Genomic DNA, 23362 nt, shown 5'->3' on the forward strand with positions numbered 1-23362 from the left:
GGCTTCATTTCCTCCGTCAACGGCAGCCGACGGTCGCCTCCGCCTCGATGGTCAACAGCGAAATCGCCACCCCTGGAGAAAAAGCAGTCAATAGTAGCAGTACCAATATTGTATGCTTAGCCATCTATTATTTTCCTCCGCCACACGAGCGCTTTTCATGTGGTAGATGCTAATGATTGCAGAACTCTGGTATTGACTTCAGTATAATCATGGCCAATATCACGTACAATGGCCAGCGCGTGGTAGACACTGGGAATAATAATATAGTGGAAGACTAGCTGTCGCTAGAAACAGTGGCTTTCCCTTGGCAGACTTCCCTAGGGCTTTACGATACACCTAATATGTTTGCCGACCGAGTAATGGAGTCAGGGGGGCAGCGCAACTCATTACAAAATTCATATTGCCGTGAACTCGTAAAACTCAAAATACAGTTACCAGATAATCATGAAGAGACGAAAGAGGGCTCCTTGAACGCACCAAGTCAGATGCTTACCTTTACGGCAATGGAAGCCGCCATCCGGAGCTCACTCACTAGTAACTCTCGATTCTCGGACATTTCAGGAGATATGGCTGTCGTTGACTCCGTAAGTTCCAATGGCCAGGATAATATGAGACGCCATAGAGCTCAAAATAGCCCTTAAGAAGACTATCAGAAGCATGGAGTTCTTCTGATGACACCTTACTGAACAACGTACATTCTTCTGTATGAAAGGTGGCTACGCACATTATCTCTCTTATACTACTTCATGCTTGCATCGCCAGCAGAAAAAATCGCTGATTTGGGCCTAGTGCTACCAACTCTACAGTTTGGAGGAGTTCAAGTTTAGGCAAGCGCATGTATACAGATAAACAGTACATTCGAAAACTATCTTGGGATCGAACTAAGCATATGCCGGCTGTCAACCAAGAATAGAACTCTCTAGGCTCGGTCTTTGACGTTATGTAAGGATCCTGTGTTCATCTCACTGCGTGAGACGCTTCTTTCTCAGGAGCGATTACGCAGTGCAGAACATCGCACAGTCGCACAGAATCTTGGACACATAATTGACAAATTGTCAAAAGCTCTTGCCGCGCACATTAAGGCTTGCAAAAGCTAACCTACATAGCGCAAAGCCGTCGGAATGAGGGCATTTTACTAAAGGCTCGCTTCTCTCAACTCAGCTAGCTACATGCCCAAGTATTAATGTGCACTCTACTTTTCACCATTGTTCAATTGATCACAAGTAATCGATCATTAGCGCTCTCGCACCATCAGGAAGTGACACATCCGAAGTCTTGGAGATGCTGTGGGCTGGTCTCAATACATCGAGAAGCCAATTGTGGCATGCGCCCTGTTATTTCAGTATCGAGATTATACATTATTCCTTGTCACCAAGGTCTTTTTGGCAAGATTTTGGTGACAGTGAAATGATTACTGAGTCTCAAGGGTGGCGCCTCTTCATCGCCGCTACTGACGTCTGCCTTGACCTCGTGCCAGGTGAGTAACATTAGCATGATCTTTATCACCGGGGTCGAGAAGAGACAGCTAGGGCGCGTGGGCTCCCGCTCCCAAGCTTAAGCACGAGTTGGGTCACTGAAGCGAAGTCCGTCAGGTCCCGACTGAACTCTGGATTTCATCGCATCGAACAACTTATCTTTTCAGTCTGGGTGTTTATGTGGTGAAACTGTAGACATCGACCGTAGATATAGCAGAGGAAGCGCAGCTGAACCCTTGTCGACCATCGGAGTGGTCTCTTCAAAAGTGTCGTCGAACATCACCTCCTTCCAGGGCTATCTACGTAGTAGACCAATCAGAGTCATTTCATGTTCTGATTGGCTGCTCCGGCACGTACTCCGATGAGGCTCTATCGCTTGCGACTGCAAATCTCATTGTTCACCTACTTAACGCTGGGTACTACGCTATGATATGATGAAGTTTCACTTCAGAAACTTGAGTTCGAGATCTAAGCATGCAAAATAAATTATCAAATAAAAAGGCGAGTCCTAGCATCTACTCCTCTAATTTTCTACTCTATTGAATAACACCTGTCTAAGAATAACACGCGGCAAGTAGACTATATGACCTAAGTCTATCGAAACAGCTCCGGACCTACACATATTTAGTCCTCGAAGTATTATGGTTGCTACTGAAATGCTAGAACTAGGCGTAAATACAGCCAATCCGAGCATGAAGAAGCACTCCATTTATCTTTTATTTAATGAGGATGACGGTCACCTAGCAAGGTTTGCCTTCTGCACACTCGCGTGCGGGCTCTGCACCATGCTCAACCTTTATTCACACGGCGTTTTGATCGTCTTCCAGATCTTTTGGTCTGTCGGTATTGCAGCCCCCATAGCGAACCTCTTAACAGTCGTGCAGGCAGGTCTAACTAAGAAGGACAACGCCGCGAGCACAGGCAACAGAGTTTTATTACGCAGCTACGGGACTACTTAGGGTGTGACTATCCCTACTGCAGTGTCCAACAGCCGTTTCGGTCAACTGCTCCCTACTATTGGCGACGCTGTAGCCCGCAGCCTCCTTAGGCATGACGAATATGTTTCAAGGTGTGGTGCGCGATTAGATCCTCTATGTCTACACCTTCAGCATACAGAGAGTCTGGCAGCTCGGCGTTATCTTTTCCTCTCTTTCTTTCCTGGTAGCTTTTCTAGACAGGGGCATCAAGCTGCGTGACGAAGTCAATGTCGACTTTTCTACGGAGAGAGACGTAAAAGGGGGTAGGTTGACATATCAGAGAGTGAAAAAACACTGATGTAGTCAACTTTCTCGGACGGTTCCGTTGCTTCCAGATCAGATTCGTCCCCGCAAGATCTTTAGCTTCATTATAATTCCGTTTCGGTATGATAGCCTTCATGCTTGTTCAAATATTAGACTTAACATTCATTAATAGCTATTACATCTATTTTAAGATTATGTTTATTGTAATATTTCAAGTTCATTTCATATGGAGATATGTTACAGCCGCTTGAACTAGGTCACATTGTAAGTTCTATAACTTGTAACTAATATGTTTCGTAGAACTTACATACGAAGTGCCAATTTTAAATTCAGTTGGAATTGACAGGCACTCAAATGCTAGCCCGCAGATGTCAGGCACTTGACATTTTGATCGGGATGTGTAGGTGGAGTATAGACTTTTGTCGCGTCTCATCTGAGCCGCACGGCATGATGTTGCCAGGACAACTCACAACCTATTCGGACTGGGTCCAGTAAAAACACAAGGTATCTTTTGATCATATGGGGATATAATAGTGCAGGAATTTTCAATTCTGGATACCACAATACCTCTCCAACATATATATGCGAGATTTTTGGACTTAAACGTCTTTGGGGCGCGTGGTTCATAGTGAAGGCATGCAAGGGCCATCAAGCGTCATTATCACAGACAAAATCTCATTCTATCAAGTCGTGATCAGACTCACCTTTTTGCTATTATTTTCTTTATTCAAATTCCCCTGGGACGAAGGAGGTCCTGCCCGCACGAGATCCTTAGCTTATCTAGTTGAGTGGCATGCAAACAGAAGAAAGTAGGCGATTTGATACTAGTTGACAAACCTACATCACGTCAGCAGCATTTGACCGAACTAAAACTTTAACACGAAGCCCAACGTCTTTGAAAATGATGGTTACCCTGACCCTTCCGTCCGGGGCAAATAAGCGACATCTTAATTAAACTTTGACTAATGCTGAGGCTGCTCCCCCCTATTGTGACACCCAGCACATTAATACTTTGGGTTCTTTCCCCTTACTTCCGAGTAGCATGCAGCGTTTACCCACGTATCATCAAAACTAAGCTAAGTCTCTGGACCTCCTGCTTAGCTCTGATTTTATCTCTGGGAACGAGAATAATTGGGAGCGTGACGAATCGTACAGGGATTGATGCAATGCGCAGGCATACGATACTGATCCGCTCATGCCTCCATCAAGTATTTCACATGTTCCGTCAAAGTTTATTATGTCTTCAGCTCCTCTGCAAAGCAAACTAAAATGAAAAGCCCGATAAGCCATATAGAAATTAGCTGAGCTCGGCTTTCGACGCGTATACGATAGGAACCATCAGCCAATGTGAGATTGACTGCTGCTGTATAAGATCATGGAGATACCGCACAGTAGGTAGCCAGAGTCACACTCTTTTAATATTCAGCAGGCGCTACTAGCTTGTGCCTCGCACTCTACTTCCTGTTGGTTGATGGCATTTCTGTAACTTCAGCACGACCTCCTTTTTCCCCTGCCCAATATGTATAGGCCATCTGTCATTCCATTCGTGGCAGTGGCCTATGCGGTCAGTGTACTGGCAGCGACTGTTACATATAACTGGGAGGTTACTTGGGTATGGGCGGCCCCAGATGGTTTTGGCCGGCCGGTTATAGGCATCAACAACACATGGCCATGTCCAATTATCGAAGCGTCGATAGGTGATACCGTCGTTGTTAACCTCCTGAATAAGTTGGGCAACGAGACCACAGGTATGCACTTTCATGGCATCAATCAGATAAATTCCAATGCCATGGATGGCTCTGTTGGGAGTAGCCAGTGCCCTCTACCCCCTAATTACTCCATCACATATAGCTTCACGGTACGACAGACACGGCCCAAGTTATTGATGTAGAAAACTAACTCGATTGTCAATAGGCTAATCAGGCTGGTACTTACTGGTGTAGGTAAATTCCTTCAATTGAGACTCAGGCACATGCTGATCATCTTTGGCCAGATCACTCACATAACATGGGTCAATATCCGGACGGTTTCCGTGGGCCCCTGATCATTCATAACCCAGATGACCCATATATCAACGACTATGACGGGGATATGATACTCACGGTTTCAGACTGGTAAGTTTCCTTATATCGTCAACTTTAGGCCGAGGTTGTGTAGCTAAGCAATATGGCCCGTTTATACAGGTATCATAAACAATCTCAAGAGCTGGTTACGAAAATGATTCAGCCAAACAACACGAAATTCGAGCCACCACGACCAGAAAGTGCCTTGGTGAACGAAGGAAGTGATGGGCACATCCCTATCGAGCCGGGGAAGACTTATCGCGTGCGCATCCTAAACTTCTCTGCGATGACTTCGGCATTTATACTATTCAACGCGCTGCAGATGCAAATCATCATGATCGATGGGACATATGTGCGTAAGGAGGCGGCGAATCAGCTGCATGTTACGGCTGCTCAACGCTACGATGTGCTCATTAAGATTGGCGACAGCGGCTTACAGAATTACCCATTCTTGGTTGCTTTGGATACTAATACCGACTTTACTGCAAAAGACGCTTCTCCACCCGTTGCCTACCACACCAATTTCACAGGCCAATTAATCAATGACCCTAAAGGAAATCTGAATGGGGAGTCGGTAGTACCAGAGTTCTTTCCTCAGGATGATTCGCTGTTAATCCCCTTCGACGAACAGCCTGCATTTGGCCCTGTAAAGAAGCAATGGGTTTTGGATTTTGACTACTGCAGGGATTCTAACAACTATCCCCGCGCATGTTTTAATAATAAGACCTTCATCGATCAAAAGGTGCCCACGCTCTACTCCGTTGTGTCACTTGGAGCCAACAATACCCAAGTTGCGGCATACGGCCAGGTCGGTGCCTTCACAATAGGATATAATGAGGTGCTAGAAATTGTCATCAACAACCATGACACGGCGATTCACCCATTCCATCTACATGGTCATCAATTCCAAATCATCGGGCGCCCTAAAAGTGATGGGGGCGTTTGGAAAGGGAACAAGGTGGTTCCTGCAACACCCGCAAGGCGGGACACCGTAGCTGTGTTCGCTAACTCGCATGTTGTCTTGCGCATCATCGCGAACAATCCGGGTGTCTTTTTACTCCACTGTCACATCGAGTGGCACGTTGAAATGGGCCTTTCGGCGACTCTGATCGAGGCTCCTGAGCGTCTGGTCCACTACGAAATCCCACAAGATCACATCGACATTTGTAAAGCTCAGAACATACCTACGGAGGGTAATGCCGCAGGAAATGAAGCCTGGTTTAATACAAATGGATTCGTTACCGTTAATCCTACATCGTATATAGGGTAAGTGTTGCTCCGCCTTTGACTAGAATGTGACAATGCATTCTATCAACAAATGCAACAGCTAACTTTGACATTAGTGCTCTTTACTACGGGGTCGAAACGTCATCGGTGGCTACAACATCGACGTCCGCCACCGTTTCGTCGAGCACAGCTACGTATCTCGCCCTAACGACAACGGATGCCTCGGCCAGAAAGCAGCGTCACAAAAAAGGGATTACCTATTAGAAATAGAAGGCGGAGTTGAAGGAATAAATGCATTTATTTTATATAAAGGTTGCTGGCACCAATGTGTTGTATATGATTTTCACAGCTTGATATAGTGAAGTGGCGCCATATTTGCAGCGATAATTAATGGGAAGGGAAGTAGAAAAGAGTATGATATACTTTAGAGCCTCCATAATCTACAGTGTATTCATAGTCAATTTTCTATGTTGGAACCTAGCACTCATCCGACAACAATACAATAGAAGTTTTTTTTTTTTAGGCGGGTGCATGGCGCCTATTGAGGATGAATAATCTCGAGTACATAATTTGCACATCACTGGAAATATAGCCAACCCATTCTTGATGCTCCTTTCACTCTGCAGCTTTCAGCCGGCGAAAGTCGAATCAAAGTGGACCTTGTTGAACCAGTCGGGGTTTGGACCTTTCATTGTCTCACACTCTGGCTTGCATAGCCTCAAGTGATTGGATACGAGCTATCCGTTCATCTCATGATACACTACACAGCACTTATGTCGGCCACGGATCGGGTTCGAGTAACGTATGACCGTTCTTTTGGCGGTGAGAAGGATTACAGGTGTTACAGCGTGGCACTAAGTGAGGCGTTCGTTTTATTTTCCGATTTCGGTGACATTTCGCGAACCAGAATGATGCACTATACCGCAACATTCTGTTCGCAGGCAGCCATTGACTCCCGTATTACATCCAATTATCCTCACGTGACGTACAGAACTCTTTCAGGCAATTCTCTCGCGCTTTTGGGCTGGGATGGCGTCGAGAACCCTGGTGAGATGTGACGGCTGCCATGCAGCGAATTGTGCCTGGCTTAGAGATGTGTTCGAGAACTTTGTGTACGTGTTCCTGCGTGTAAGGCGTTCCTCAAGACACGACGAGTAGAATGACTAGCTTTGATCGATCGCTCAGCGATCACTAGATAGCTGAGGCCCATGCAGCTTATGGCCAGACCTCGGCAAGACACGTTTTTCACACACTCTCATATTTCATAACCTACTGTAGAGATTTTCTTGGCACAGTATGTTGTGGACCCAATGCTTCGATATTCTCGTTCACAGCGTGGTATATTTGAGCACTGGGTGGCAAACCCTTCGACCTGTGCTTGATGTCATTCAATTCATTTGCAAACCTATAGCATATGTGATACACCGAAGATAGCACTTGAAGTCCCTCGTGGAATATGTCAGTTTATGGTCTCAAATGCCTGCAGGTTAGCGAGCTGACTCGATATGAGGCGTAAGGGGTAAAAGTATAAGAGTATAAAAATATGAGACATGCACGTTTACTATTTATGATTCGAATGAGAAGTAGGCCCTAGCATGTCAAGCATAAGCATACAGTAGGACCGACGGGACGCAGACGTCGGCCGTAGCACAGTGATCTTGCTACATTATAATTGATTTGCTCGGTTACCTTGCGCCACGGTACGCATAGACACGACCCGATTCACAGTGGTTGCGTACGGAACAACGAAAATCCGAACGCGAAGCAAGCGAGTCACACTCCCGGTGTTATTTCGACCAACAAGGCTACCCAGCATTTCTACGTGCTCAGCTACCACTGCAGTTGATCAGACAACGTGTTATGCAGGCAAAAGACCCTATCGAGATTCATCCCGGGATAGGACTCCGGGATAGGCTTATCTCTATATTTGTTTGACGACGGCATTGGCCCGGAGGTCCGACTTTTGACATGTGAAGCTGAATAAATGATCCGGCCCTCGCGAAGAGTTACCTTCGACTGATACCAATACCTGTGGCGAGAGTGAGATCACAACGTTGGTGTTGGGGACATGGTAGAATTGCTGTTGTTAGAAGCAAGTCATAATCCGAAAAGATCCGTAGGGCCCTTCTCGTTCCCAGCGATCCGATCCTATGGGGCATCCGTAGTATTCGGCGGAGTCCTCAGAGGGTTGAACATGCGCTGTGGAGTTGGGGAGTTTGAGTTGTAAATTAGGTAGATGCATATGAGAGAGTACCTTACCGTATCATTCTATGCGGTATACTCATTCGCATACAGGGGTATCGCGAAGAGGAAAGAGGGCCGTGTCAACAACGCTCGACTCCATACGCCTTGGAAAGGCGGTGCAAGAGCAGCGTCTCTTTCTGGTAGATAGAGAGGGTTGAAACACGAATTGAGCCAGCTGCGAGAATGAAAGAATAGCAACGACGTCATCTCTCGCAAGCTGGCTATCGTACGTGAGCTGCCGTCACGACCCATGCACATTGTTTCTGGGAGGGGATGATCCCATATTCTGCCATGGGATGACACTGTCGCCGGGGTTGCGGTACGTACCGGCACCGGCACCGTATGCTCTCAGCTGGCCGTCATCTGGCCACTGTCCAGTCATCTTATGCCATCTTATGCCCTCTTCTGCCATCCATGGCCCATCGTCGCACACGGCCTGCTCCAACCTTCACACTCGATCGATGGGATTGGTATTACGCTGCGCGACGGAAAACGAGTTGCGGTTATCAGCCCTAAGGGTGGGAGCGAGACGTCAGCCTGCGGAGTGGCGATGATACTAGCCACCTCTCCATCCATTCCCAGCCAATTATCCATTCGGCACGCTCCTCATCAGCACCATCAGGAACCACCGCCACTGCCATTGCCGACGGGCTGTTGCTGGTCGCATACTATACACGTCGGTAGAGCACAGCACACACACGACACACACGACACACACGGAATGCACACGGCTTGGCCCTGGAAATGGGCTCCGGGGTCATTCATGTCAGCTTAGGCGCTTCACGCCTCCTCCCCTCCCCTCCCCTCCCCGTTCTATTTTCACATGCACCTTGCACCTCCCACCAAGACAGTGTCCGAGGTGCTATGCTTGATCTCCATCTTGCACGTATGTGGTTGAGCGACAGCTGAGTTTAATTTTGGCACTGCATTTCTAAATTGACACATTGGAGAAGGCTGCTGGTTTTGGCTTGGCGTGTTATGTCTGTCTTGCTTGGGGCTGAAGTTCCTAGATCCACGCCACGAACCTTGCGCTAGGGTGTTGTGCTGGCCCTCCCTGGCGCCGCCGCATATTCCCCTTCGTCTCTGCCGCTGATGCACGCACCGGCAATACATGTATGCAGCCCCTTCTCGTGGGGCTAGCCGTTCTACTGGGACTTAACCGATGAGATCGGCTTGGCTGATGTAGCCTCATTTCCCCACTACGGTCCTCGTGGTGCTGGCGCTCCTCTTACTCTGGGCCAGGTAATGGTGGTTTGGCCTTGACGTCAATAAGAACGACTCTAGGCAACTCGTATACCTGTCTCAGTGTTCGAGACTCGGGTGCTAGGCCTCTCGGCTGCATATATATTTGCTAGCATTCCAAGCTTCAATTTAATTGCCTAGATAATATACATTTCGGCGATCAAAGGGCCGAGAGTTCGCAAGGAATAATGCCAACCGGCATAGCCAATATCCACATCCTGGGTGAGACATGGACTCCATTACGTCCCATCACTATACCCGATTCTTTCTGCTGGTTGCTGAGTTGAGCATAGGTGCATAGCCAACCTCTAAATTTGCGCCATGAACCTAGTTACCTGCGACTTGGGCGTGCGGACATCCCCAACGGCCGACCACTCGTGACCCACCAACTGTGCATGCCCACATCGGAATACGAATTCTCTTGTATACGGCTTGAGGGCTATCATGACCTATGGATTCGGCGCCCCCCGGATGAGTCGTGCGATGTGTATAGGACCGCCCTTAAGCTGACTAGCCGGGTGATATTGTGAGAGGCGTTTTCGGAGCTGACTATAGACCGGTCTCTGGTTAAGGGAGGTACCCCTTTGCGGTGCTGATCTTGCGCCAGCGGCTTGAGCAGCTTGGGCGTTTTTCACATGCTTTTGAGACCTTACCTTACCCTGGGCGCTCCTGTCGAACCCATCACCGCTGGCATGGAAGTACCCAGCAAGCTATCGTGACAGCCTTACCGTCCTGTGATACGGAAGTCTCTTGTCTGTCTTCAGTGAAACTCTCAGTGGCCGATGGACCAGGATAGGGCCAATACTAGCCTAGGGATGGGCGTGTGTGAGAGCCAACATTGTCCTACCCCTCGACGCTTATTCACAATACTAAGTATTTTACATGAAACCGAGCAAGGGACGTTGTAGTTGACTTACGCTAACTGACCTGAGATCTGACAATTCGTATATAAGTCAACAGAACTCGCAGTCCCGTGTCTTGACATCTCCTAAACCAACTACCGCAGCCTTGTGAAGTACTGCACGATGGCAAACCAGATATCTTTTCTCCTCTTTGGAGACCAATCATTAGACACACATGGGTTCCTAGCGGATTTCTTAAGGCGAGGGAATCCCAGTATTTTGTCAAGAGAATTTCTCAAGCGAGCCGGTGACGCGTTAAGGGATGAGATAGAGAATCTGCCTCGGGTCGAACGGCGGAATATACCACCATTTCGGACGTTAGCGCAGCTGAACGAAGGTTACCATGGGCAGAAGGTTAAATGCCCAGGAATTGACAGCGCCTTGTTGTGTATAGTGCAGCTAGCCCACTATATTGAGTAGGTCAAGAATGAATGCATATAATTAGTCTCAACGTTGTTGCTAACGCTCTGAAAGCCACGCTGAGAAGAATCATGAAGATATTTCGGCGCCTGAGAACACAAGGCTTTCTGGCCTTTGCACCGGTTTGTTTGCGGCGGCGGCCATTGCCACAAGCCCATCGCTCTCTGCACTGCTTCCTATAGCCGTTGAAGTTGCATTGATGGCATTTCGTGTTGGGAGCCACGTCGGTTCTTTCTCTGAGCGGCTAAACCCGTCGGTTGAGATATCAGAGAGTTGGACGTACGTGATGCCCTCTCTGAAAGATAGCGATGCTCAGACAGTCCTTGCAGATTTTCACCAATCCGAGGTAGGTAAGTCCTATTCTGATGAGTAAAATGCGATCATCTGATAGTCTTGATAGGGAATTCCTCAAGCCTCGCGGGCATACATAAGCGCAGTATCAGCGAGCAATATTGCTATCTCTGGACCGCCCAGTACGCTTGATTCCTTATTCAGCAAAGGCTTATTTGAATCAAGAACAGCTATCCCCGTTTATGGCCCCTACCACGCGCCTCATCTGCATGGTGCGGTTGACATTGACCAGCTGCTACATCTCAATGAAGAGCAGGTTAGCAGCGTTCTGGCCGGTTCTCAGCCTCTAAGTGGGGTTATGTCTTGTGTGACGGGGCGCAATTTTCCAGAGACTAATACAAAGTCGCTATTGAAAGCGGTGGTTCACGAGATACTTAATGAGCCTCTATATTTCCATAGAGCGCTCAATGGAAGTATCGACGAAGCACGACATTTTACCGGATCCCGTATCTTGGTCATCCCATATGGCCCGACACAGGCTGCAAGCACTCTTGCAAATCACCTCAGGTCTGAGACCAAACTCGAGGTTGTCCTTCGAATGCCACCACAGGTCTCCCGGAAAAGTAGTGCTACCCATATCGGAAACCATGGGTCTACAGGGAAGTGTAAGCTAGCCATCGTTGGCATGGCTGGTCGCTTCCCTGATTCTGAGAGTGCCCAAGCGCTCTGGAATCTATTAGAGAAAGGGATCGATGCTCACCGTGTGATTCCAGCTGATAGGTTTCCTGTTGATACCCACTACGACCCAACCGGCAAGGCTATCAATACAAGCCATACCCCGTATGGTAATTGGATCAAAAACCCTGGACATTTCGATCCACGGTTCTTCAATATGTCTCCCCGTGAGGCATATCAGACTGATCCCATGCAGCGTATGGCCTTGATGACAGCGCACGAGGCTCTCGAGATGTCAGGATATGTGCCGAACCGGACACCATCGACAAGACTTGATCGCATTGGCACTTTCTATGGTCAGACTTCAGATGACTGGCGCGAAATCAACGCCTCTCAAGAGGTCGACACATACTACATCACAGGTGGTGTGCGAGCTTTTGGACCAGGTCGCATCAACTATTACTTCGGTTTTAGCGGCCCTAGCCTCAACATTGACACCGCTTGCTCCTCAAGTGCCGCGGCTATGCAAGTCGCGTGTACGTCATTGTGGGCTAAGGAATGTGACACTGCCATCGTCGGTGGTCTATCTTGTATGACCAATTCCGACATTTTCTCTGGTCTAAGCCGGGGGCAGTTTCTGTCCAAGAACAACAACTGCAACACTTTTGACAATGACGCCGACGGCTACTGCCGAGCTGATGGGTGTGCCTCTGTTATCGTCAAGCGTCTTGATGATGCTCTTGCGGACAAGGACAATGTCTTGGCTGTTATATTGGGCACGCAAACTAATCACTCCGCCGACGCCATCTCTATTACGCACCCCCATGGCCCGACCCAGTCTGTGCTGTCTTCATCTATCCTGGACGAGGCAGGTGTGGATCCTCTTGATGTTGACTATGTAGAAATGCATGGAACCGGCACCCAGGCTGGTGATGGAACGGAAATGGTTTCTGTCACTGATGTCTTTGCTCCTGCGAACCGCCATCGTCCAATTGATAGACCCCTATATCTTGGTGCGGTGAAATCTAACGTGGGCCACGGTGAAGCTGCTTCCGGCGTCACGGCTCTCATCAAGGTGTTATTGATGCTTCAGAAAAATGCTATTCCACCTCATATTGGTATCAAGAAAGATATCAATAAGACATTCCCTAAGGATCTTGGTCAACGAGGCGTCAACATTGCTTTCCATAAAACACCTTTCTTTCGAAAGGACGGGAAGCCTCGTCGGGTCTTCGTCAACAACTTCAGTGCTGCTGGCGGTAACACCGGCCTCCTCCTTGAGGACGGCCCACGCTACAAGAACGCTACAGTAGATCCTCGTAGCCATCATGTCATAACTGTGACTGCTAAGTCTAAGTCTGCTATGATACGCAACGCAGAGGCTCTCGTGAAGTGGATGGATGAGAATCCGTCTACATCTGTGTCTCACGTAGCATACACCACCACCGCTCGCAGGATTCAACATTACTGGCGTATGAACGTGACCGCTTCCAGCCTGACAGAAGCGCGAGATGCTATTCAAGAGAGGCTCAAGTCGAATTTCGTCCCCGTCTCTCCAGAGCAACCCAAGGTTGCGTTCATGTTCACTGGTCAAGGTTCGCATTACGCCGGGTTGGGTAAGGACCTGTACGGACACTACTCCATCTTCCGCCAGGCTATCAACGAGTGTAACCAACTAGCCCTTATTCATGGGTTCCCGTCATTCTTACCTCTTATAGATGGTAGTGAGCCCGAGGTTCAGAAACTTTCTCCCGTAATTGTCCAACTTGGCCTAGCTTCTTTCGAAATAGCCCTCGCTAAACTCTGGAATTCCTGGGGGATTCGACCGAGCGTAGTCCTTGGACACAGCCTTGGTGAATATGCTGCCCTGCACGTTGCGGGCGTTCTTTCAGCTAGTGACACCATTTATCTTGTCGGTGCTCGTGCACAGCTCCTGGTGGAGAAGTGTACCGCAGGTACTCATGCTATGCTTGCTGTTCAAGGTCCCGTGGACACTGTCACTGAAGCTCTAGCCAATCGTACGACGGCTATGAATATTGCTTGTATCAATGGTCCTCGTGAGACTGTGCTCAGTGGTAGCTCAAAGGAGATAGCTGACGTTGCCGAGCAACTTGGCGGTGCTGGATTCAAGTGCACTCAGTTAAAGGTTCCTTTTGCTTTCCACTCAGCTCAAGTCGAGCCAATCTTGGACGATTTCGAGAAACTTGCACGCTCAGTCAAGTTCCACAGTCCCCTCACTCCGGTCATTTCACCCTTGCTTGGGAAGCTTGTTCAGAACCAGCCCATCGATGCTGCCTACTTACGTAGCCATGCTCGGGATGCCGTCAATTTCCTCGGCGGACTCGTTGCTGCGCAGGAGTCCAATGTCATTGACGAGAAAACGGTTTGGCTCGAAATTGGGCCTCATCCGGTATGTGCCAATATGGTCAAGGCTGCCTTTGGTGCTTCTACCATCGCTGTTCCGTCTCTCCGTCGCAACGAAACCCCCTACAAGATCATGTCCTCAACCTTGTGCACTCTCCACTCGGCTGGTTTAAATCTGGATTGGAATGAATACCATCGCGATTTTGATAGGACCGTTCGCCTTCTAGACTTGCCAGCTTACTCATTCGACCTAAAAGATTACTGGCTGCAGTACACTGGCGATTGGTGTATCACTAAAAACCGTGGAGCTGCTGCTTCTCCATCAGCTAAGGCTATCGAGGCTCCAGCAAAGCCGAAGCTATCTACCACCTCAGTGCAGAAGATTACTAAAGAAGAGGTTAACGGAGATATTGTAGTTCTTGAAACAGAGACCGAGATGACCGAGGAGAACATGCGAAAGGTCTGCTCTGGTCATCTTGTCAACGGCACTGCACTTACACCATCGTCGCTCTACGGTGATATGGCTATGACCATATGCGAGTATGGTTATAAACTCTTACGTCCCGATGCCAAAGATGTCGGCACAAATGTTGCCAACATGCATGTTCCCAAGACGTTAATTTTCGATACTAAAGCCGACAGTCAGATTTTACGCATGCAAGTCAAGATTAACGCCACTGAGGGCACTGCTGATGTTATCTGGTCCACCGGCGAAGGATCAAAGAAAACAGAGCATGCTAACTGCAAAGTCTACTTTGGTGACAACCAGGAGTGGCTTGGTGAGTTTGAGCGTGTGAGCTACCTTATTCAGTCACGCATAGATGCTCTGAAAGCTGCGGAGGCGCGTGGTGAAGCGTCGAAAGTCGGTCGTGGCCTTGCATATAAGCTATTCGCTGCTCTTGTTGACTACGACCGTCGATACCGAGGGATGGAATCTGTCATCCTTGATAGCGCGACATGCGAGGCTACTGCAAAGATTGTGTTTCAAACCTCCCCGGAAGATGGCACGTTCCATACGCCGCCATATTGGATTGACTCTGTTTGCCACATCTCAGGCTTCATTGTCAACGGCACTGATGCTGTTGATTCTCGCGAGCATGTGTATATCTCACACGGATGGGGTAGCATGAGGATTGCCGAACGTCTAGATGCCACCAAGACCTACCAATCCTACATCCGCATGCAGGAGATCAAAGGTACCAAGATGATGTCTGGTGATGCCTATGTCTTTGATGGCCCTAGGCTCATTGGTATCGCTGGTGATGTTCGCTTCCAAGCTATCCCCCGCAAGGTTCTCAACATTGTCCTTCCTCCCCAGGGCGCTGCCGCTTCCGCAGCCGCACCTGTTCGTGCTACCCCAGCTGCGAGAACTGTGAAAGCGCCAGCTAAAGAAGCACCAACCAAAGAGAAAAAGCAGGTCACTGCCAAGAACCTCCCAGCTGTTAACAAGAAACTCACCAAGCGATCAGTTGTCGTTCAGGTCATGGATATTGTCGCTAAAGAAACCGGTGTTGGTCACGATGAGCTGGCTGATAACATCGCATTCTCTGATCTCGGCGTTGACTCTCTTATGGGTCTGACTATCAGCGGTCGCCTCAGAGAGGAGCTGGAACTTGATATTGACTCGCATTCTTTCAATGATCACGCTACAATTGGGGCTTTCAAGAAATTTCTGGCCCAATTTGAGTCCACTACTATTACCGCTGAAGAAATCAGTACTGTCGGTGGAAGTGAGGACAGTGACGAGGAGGACGAAGAGTCTGACGATTCTAACGTTACTACACCTCCGGACGACAGTGAGAAAGGCTCGATCAAGGGCGATTCTGCCGCTATCGAATCTGGAAGTACTGGCGAACTACAACAACTCATCCGGGATACCATCTGTGCTGAAATGGGCGTTGAAGTCGAAGAAATCATTGCTGCCCCAGACTTGGCTGCCCTTGGCATGGATTCTCTCATGAGTTTGTCAATCCTCGGAATCTTACGAGAAAAAACAGGCCAAGATATTCCAAGTGATCTACTAGGGCACAATCCATCTCTCAAGGATGTTGAAAGAGCCCTTGGCGTAGTTGACAAGCCAAAGAAAGCTGCAACAGCACCTAAGCCCCTCGAAATCAAGTCCACTAAGACCGTTGTTAAAAAGGAAGCCACAGTTGTGACGGTTTCGAAGTCAGTGGTAGTCGATGATGCCTATCCCCACCGCAAGGCCTCGTCCGTTCTCTTACAGGGCAACCACCGCACAGCCTCCCGCCAACTTTTCATGATTCCCGATGGTAGTGGGAGCGCCACTTCCTACACAGAGATTGCGCAGCTTGGTCCCGACATTGCTGTCTGGGGCATGTTCTCCCCATTCATGAAGACCCCGGAAGAGTACAAGTGTGGCGTATACGGAATGGCAACCAAATTCATTGCAGAAATGAAACGTCGTCAGCCTAAGGGGCCGTATGCCCTAGCAGGTTGGTCGGCAGGTGGTGTAATTGCCTACGAAATCGTGAACCAGCTTACTAAGGCAAATGATGAGGTATCGCATCTCATTATCATTGACGCCCCATGTCCAATCACCATAGAGCCACTGCCAGCTGGTCTGCACGCCTGGTTCGCTGAGATTGGCCTGCTTGGCGAAGGAGACTCCGCTGAGGCTAAGAAGATTCCTTCGTGGCTATTGCCACATTTCGCTGCTTCGGTTACTGCTTTGTCCAACTACACTGCCGAGCCTATCCAGAAGGAAAAGTGTCCAAACGTGATGGCTATCTGGTGTGAGGATGGAGTATGCAAAGAACCTACTGATCCTCGCCCTGATCCCTACCCCACTGGGCATGCACTCTTCCTGCTTGACAACCGTACGGATTTTGGACCGAACCGCTGGGATGAGTATCTAGACATCGACAAAATGAAATTTCGCCACATGCCGGGAAACCATTTCTCCATGATGCATGGCGACCTGGCCAAGCAGCTTGGCGGCTTCATGAAAGAAGGTATTAACATGTAGATTGATTGAGGCTTGTTATCAAAGAACCAATACAATCATGACAGTAATGGCCACCAGGGAACAATGACTGTTCAACTCTACGATCATTATCTGGACATACCATTGGAACCTTGATTGATGACTATGGGTCCCATTGATGATGTTATGACGAGGGGTTAAGATATAGAGGGGACAGGTATTATATATAGCTACCCATGAGTGCGACTCTAGACCTTAGTCGAAGCTCACGGAAATGACATTCATTTTCACACTCTTCTCCAGCTCCCCAAGTATTTCGATTTGCACGTCTCGTTAAGATTTGTCACCTTTCTCAATCGATATGTTTTTCAACGTCTCTATGACAGATAAGCAAAGTAACGCGATAGATATGGTGTTAGACCTTGACGTGTAGAATTTAACATTCAGCAGCCAATGGCATTCAACGCTTTTATGCTCATGAGTTGGAAAGGCGCATGTCATCCATAACCCGACAAGGATATCTACGAGATCGTCTTGTTCTATGCTCTCCCAGTCAGACGCTGATCTTAACTAACAGATGGGTTATGACTACCAGTAAAGCTTCACTGTGATAGAGTTCTGGTATCTATCTTCCATCTTAAGCTGATCTACCCTGAACCGCACCAGATAACCTTACCAATGAATTGTAGTTGACCTACACTATGAGTACAAGTCAAAGCGTGCTAAATGTGAAGGAATTCCAATGCTCAACTTATGCAAATCCCATTTCATATTGAACTCAGTGTGCTCATTGATCATTGCAGCATTGACTGACTACGATTAAAAAAAGTAACTACCACCACAGTATGAGATTCGAATACATCTTGCTGTTGCCCCTTAACCCACATCTGTTGACGCCAAGCGTAAGACTATATAAGTATTTCGAACAGCCTTCATGTAAATCATTGTCTATTAATATCAATTTTAGGATGATTCTTCAACTAGCTACGAAGAAACAGGAGACACCTTGGAATCTAAAAGCCGTGGCCCGGCGGTCTTCACCGCTCATACGACTCGTCGGAGGTTAGGCAGATACGAATCACATTCACACAAGCAAGATCCCTACTCCAAAACAGAGTAAGAGAAGAAAGACGCTGGTGGGATTTGATAAGTACAGAAGCACAGATAGTGCGATCCAAGTTGAAAGCGGGAGCGTGGCACAAGCCACGGGATATTGCGCCTTGGACCGCGCATCCCAAACAGCGTGTCACAAGCCGCCACCACGTCGCCGAATCTGCAGGGAGATGGCCGGGTCGGTCGCTCGGGAACACTCTCCCCCCTTCGGTCGAGAGGCATATTAATACGTGGGTAACTATACATCAATATTACCAAAGGCCTTTTAGAAAATGGCAAACGTCCGAGAGCGCACTGCAGCATATAAGTTCTGGCTTTCACTAACTGCTTATCCTTGTGAAAGAGCCTGCACTTTCTCTCCACCGACAATACGACGAGAGCACAGCGGACGCCTCATTGCACTCTGCAGACCGAGTGTGTGACGCACATATCAAAAAGAATAGATTACGCAGCCGCCACCACCACTATTGTGGATGTTGTTATGTTGGAGGAGGGCTTTTATCTGATTTTACTATTTCCATTTGTTTATCTCTCTGTCTCAATTTTCCAAAGGGCGCAAACTTGTTGGCAGCCGTTGTTTCTACACCAAAAGATGACTGCTTGCTGGCTTACATTGAAATATCAGGACCTGAAACATCCCACTTGTACCTGTCAGGCTAGGTGTCTGACTCTCCACGTGTAAGAGCGCCTTCGTCCACATCATCGGAATGCTCAGGGATGGAGGTTTTCAAGCTGTGCTCGTGTTCTCGCGACGCACAAGGATGGGGTTTCGTGAATCCTAATAAACGTTGTGCACCAAGGCTTAGGGAGTACTCTAGACGCGTACGAGGGGTGGGAAGGGTTATGGGTAGGTCGCGTTTGCCGCAGGAAAAAAAAAATATAGGACTGTGGGTAGAGAGCTCCAGATGTCTCCCCTCTCAGGCATGATAGAGCATCCACGAGAGATAGCATATAGACAGATGGCTGGACTTGAGGTGGCGCGAACACCCCTCACGCAGTGCAACAGAATGGCAAAGCGCAGAGACCCCGGACGGGAAACGTCCCACGAACGCATGAAGCGGACAAGGACCACGTTGTCGGATCAGCCTAACTCAGGGGGTGCAACGTTTCCGAAATGGGTCCCCGCTGTGTCTGCCGGGGAACGGTGAGCCCTCAGCGCGCCACTAGGATGAGGGAGATGGGGATACGCGCGGCGTGTCACCGCGTCCAAGGACGACACGACTGGTGCGTTTCGAGCAACCACTTTCGTGTCGTGAGCCATGCCTGTAATTGTGTCGCCTACTCTGGATGTCGCTACGTGGGGGTTGAACTCACCTCACTCATGTCTATCCAACGGAGGGAAAGAAAAGCAAACAGAATAAATACTTTTGACTCTCGAAGCGATATTTCCGGGCGAGGATGTGTCGTCTAGTTTTGAGTCCCGGTTGTGGATGTCCTTCCCTCTGTATGTGTTCAATGTACGTGCACCTAGGAATGCACATGTTACGTCTCGCTTAAGTCATGTACTGCAGTGAACTTATCGGGTTCTTGACGCGGTACTTTCACAATGTCAAGGTTGGTGTTGGTTGTTCGAATATACATTGCGCTAGGTATTTACATGCTTCTCATTTAGCAATATACCTAGGATATAGAACAACTCGATTTTCGTGAAAAAACGAGCTGTGCTTTGTATGGAGGCAGCGGTCGGTTCTTCTCAAAGCTGGGATATAGAATACAACTGAAGGTTTCCATGGAACTAATTGTTGTAATCTAGGGTATAAACGATGATCACTGCATATAACTCCTAGCGAGTCATCCCTACAGTGCAACTACAATATAACCAAAGACTACTTCGTAGAGGAGACTGCAAGATGCCGGAAGTGGTTGGGGTCCTGGGTTGGACGGCGCTCGATCTTGCATCGACGTCTGTGCATGTTATCAGATGCTACTGGGCTACTAGGTTATCTTCGTGAGTAGCATCAAAGTTGTACTAGGTGACGGTCATACACTATCCAAGGCATCGGGATTCGATCCGCAGACGGCGATGTGCGATAGATGACGATCATCGATGCTGGGCTACGAGTATCCAGATTGCTTCACAGCATCCATTCCTATCGTCGCTCTCAAGCTAGACCTTGCATTAGTTAGATCTCTTCCACTAATCAAGTCCAGGAAACACACATGGAGGCGCTACATCGCGAGATATGCCGATAGGTAATACGACGTAGCCAGTGTCGTAAACTTGAAAAGCCCCCTCGCTCAGGGAAGCTGTTTTCCCCTCTATCGCCACCCGGTGATTGTAAAAGTCGAAGTTCATGATTTACTCAGGCGCATGTCAGCACTCTCCTGACGGAAAAGGGCGACGAAATGGTGTCATTTCCTACGCACGGTTGCGGACTTAACTTTATCTCAAACATAGTTCTCTGCACTTGAAGCCGGAGAAACGTAAGATCGCAACCTGACTATCATTGATAGCCCCAAAGGATGGTGGCCAGGCAATACCAACAATGTGCTACAACTACATGGGCAGGACAACTACCCCCATTACATAACGCTCACATGTTTGGCCGTTGCATACGTGTGGTTTGTTGCATCTTGTAAGCGTGATTATGTTAAGCTTGATAAGACTAGAAATGCAGAACCAAGTTAAACATGGCGATCATCAGTTGTATTGATTGGTTCGATCTTCTACATATTGCACCCTGCATACATGGCGAGGTAGAGTGACTACACGTGCTTCATTTGCTTCGTGATTAATCGCAGCCGCTAGTTGATCTCCCGCAGCCTAGGAGACTCGGCAAACTATGTAGAGCATTCCGACTGTGATTGGAAAGCGCAAGACAAACGGTACAGGGTAACTGACTATCCTCATCGCAGGGTTACGGTTTTGCTCTGGTCTAGGGCGGCGGATAGGGCTTTCTCTATGCCTGTCCGAGGGAAACGTTACTCTCACTTAGATGTAGCACACAGGCACTGGACTCTCGTGCTCAGTATTCGGTTTTCGGTTTTCATATTGAGCTGGAGGCCACAGATGATAGCGGAGCTTTTGTGCCAGGTTAGGGATTTGATATGATGCCAAGAGTGAGAAAGGGGGTTGAGACTGAAAATATCAGTGCCGATATGTCAACGGCGGAGGTAGTTAGACGTTGCGCCGGATGAGACATCTAATCTAGCCTTCTTCAGTAGTTTCTTCTATGATAACGAACCATCCAGACTGCATGGGAGGCTACTGGGATTATCGCGGGAGCAGAAGCCAAGTGATATTGACTCAGGCTTGTGTAAAAAGCAAGTCAAATCAGCCACATGTAGACCGTTGATAAGCGCTCAGATGAAGCACACTAATAGGTCGGATTCCATATGAGCCCAATGACAATAGAACTACCGGTCACTATTAGTAGTGGATGATGAGTTTGTCAGGCTAACTGGCTTGCAGGGGAGCTTTTAACGCCAGTTCTAATGTCTTAGATTGTGGCGCGTTTATCAATTATGCTAGGCTTCGTTCTCCATGACCATCATCGCCGACGCGTATGCGTGCACACACACACAACACACACACACACATACCATTCCGCAACAGTTTTGCTGAGTTGGATGCCTGGAGCGCAGTACTTAGTCAGTTAGTTTCCGCCGATGATGGGCACGGTGACCATGAGATGAAGTAATATGTATCAGATAGAGCACGTATAACGAGAATAGCGGATGTCCGAGGTGTGCACAGCCACCGATCACACTATGAGTCTGCCCGAATTTAGTAATAAGGATGAAGTCGAGAATGAACATGAAAATTCCAGTATAGAACCAAGGAGTAGCATGTTAGGCGTCGTCTTCCCAGCTCTGAGGCGGCTCATCAGAGTTCGTGGATAGTAGTTTATTGGAAGGATGGATCTACCTACCGGGCTTCTATTCCAGGGTTGTATTAGCTAGGAAAGACGGCGACCACATACGCCGTTTTGGCTAGATGCATCATTGGGCTGATACTTGTGACATACACAAAGTGTCACAACGGCAATAACCAAAAGTGCCCCTAGTCGTGCGTGTTGGGCTACGTCATCCCAGAGAGCCGTTAGCTGAGGTGAGGCAGGTTAGGGTAACTCAACGCGTACTGTGAATTCTCTTTACTGCATGCTTTTGAAGCTAGGAGCTATCCACCCATGGCTTCAAGCATTAGATAGAACTGCTCATTTGTTCAAACCGGTCAACAATTACTAGGTCGGTGATGTAATCGACCGGAAAGATGATGAGTGCCGGGCTGTGACCATAGTTGGTCTAGAGATGACCCAAAGGCAACCGACATAGCAGCGGCATGCAGGTCTGCATATTCGCAGTCGGTTGCAATTCCGAGCATAACAGGTATCACTAGGTGTGGTCTGAGGTATGTAGATGGATGAAGTAGTATACTCTACAGGAGGTCGATAGGCCACTCGTCGAAGGCGCAGCGTGCTGCTGCTACGACTTGAGCGTCCCGGTACCTGTACAAACATGGGATACATGCCTACTGGGAATATACTCGACTCAGTATATGGTAGGTCGACAGGCGCCGCAGTGTGGTATACTGGCGATATGCAGGTGGTATGTGCATGTCTGAGTGCTCGCGGAGGTCTGAGGAGGCGGATCGGTACCGGCCTTCGATCACCACTGCTTCGCCGGCTCTCCCGAGATCGCCTCCAGGTAGAGACTGGTATAGGTACCCATGCCGTATGTAGCTGTGTTTGATTTGATTATTCGCATGCCCCAGGGTGGTTGCTATTTGCATGGGCACCTCGTTGGGGCTGAACAAGACAGGCACGGTGCTCGAATATCACGGCACAGCCCTTCGTCGAATTGATGGTGAGAATGCCGAGCACTGGGAATTAAAGCTTCATTCAAGATTGGAGCAATACCAGTAGGTAGCTTCTGATATAATGTGGCATGCTGAGGGCCCTCCTGGTTGTGGCCGTTCTTGTTTTCTTTTTTCTTACTTGTCTGTTCCATGATAAGAGTATAAGAGCCTAGGATGAAGCATGAGAACCCAAGGTATCTATCTACATCTACATCTACACACACACACACACACACACACGTAATGTACTGTAGACGTGTGCCGGATACTTGCTACCCGGTAAACGCTTGTAGCTGCTATATTAATATCAGTAGTATCAGATATGAAACAAACGAGCCTGGTATCCGTTCAGGAGAATAT

The 23362-nt window shown here is 48.4% G+C and overlaps 4 protein-coding genes across 4 annotated transcripts; all 4 read left to right on the plus strand.

Annotated features, from left to right (window-relative positions):
- Positions 1-561: 561 nt before the first annotated feature.
- F5B22DRAFT_610629 (uncharacterized protein) lies at positions 562-1548 on the plus strand. Its single transcript, XM_047975223.1, has 2 exons — positions 562-584; positions 790-1548. Exon 2 carries the CDS (start codon positions 1184-1186, stop codon positions 1409-1411), a length of 228 nt encoding a protein of 75 aa, XP_047829783.1. The 5' UTR covers positions 562-584; positions 790-1183; the 3' UTR covers positions 1412-1548.
- Positions 1549-2121: 573 nt separating this feature from the next.
- Positions 2122-2906, plus strand: F5B22DRAFT_610630 (uncharacterized protein). Its single transcript, XM_047975224.1, has one exon. The coding sequence runs from the start codon at positions 2132-2134 to the stop codon at positions 2432-2434; it is 303 nt and encodes a 100-aa protein (XP_047829784.1). The 5' UTR covers positions 2122-2131; the 3' UTR covers positions 2435-2906.
- A 1329-nt stretch (positions 2907-4235) lies between these two features.
- On the plus strand, positions 4236-6049 carry F5B22DRAFT_637051 (Cupredoxin; the record flags this gene model as incomplete). The annotated part of the gene is made up of 4 exons (XM_047977376.1): positions 4236-4574; positions 4631-4655; positions 4710-4830; positions 4900-6049. 4 exons carry the CDS (start codon positions 4236-4238, stop codon positions 6047-6049), a joined length of 1635 nt encoding a protein of 544 aa, XP_047829785.1.
- A 3888-nt stretch (positions 6050-9937) lies between these two features.
- On the plus strand, positions 9938-17222 carry F5B22DRAFT_229192 (polyketide synthase). The gene is made up of 3 exons (XM_047969842.1): positions 9938-10810; positions 10869-11160; positions 11215-17222. Exons 1-3 carry the CDS (start codon positions 10518-10520, stop codon positions 17131-17133), a joined length of 6504 nt encoding a protein of 2167 aa, XP_047829786.1. The 5' UTR covers positions 9938-10517; the 3' UTR covers positions 17134-17222.
- Positions 17223-23362: the final 6140 nt, after the last annotated feature.

This window comes from Xylaria bambusicola (assembly GCF_022495145.1).
Source record: "Xylaria bambusicola strain CBS 139988 unplaced genomic scaffold F5B22scaffold_27, whole genome shotgun sequence".
NCBI classification, from domain to species: domain Eukaryota; kingdom Fungi; phylum Ascomycota; class Sordariomycetes; order Xylariales; family Xylariaceae; genus Xylaria; species Xylaria bambusicola.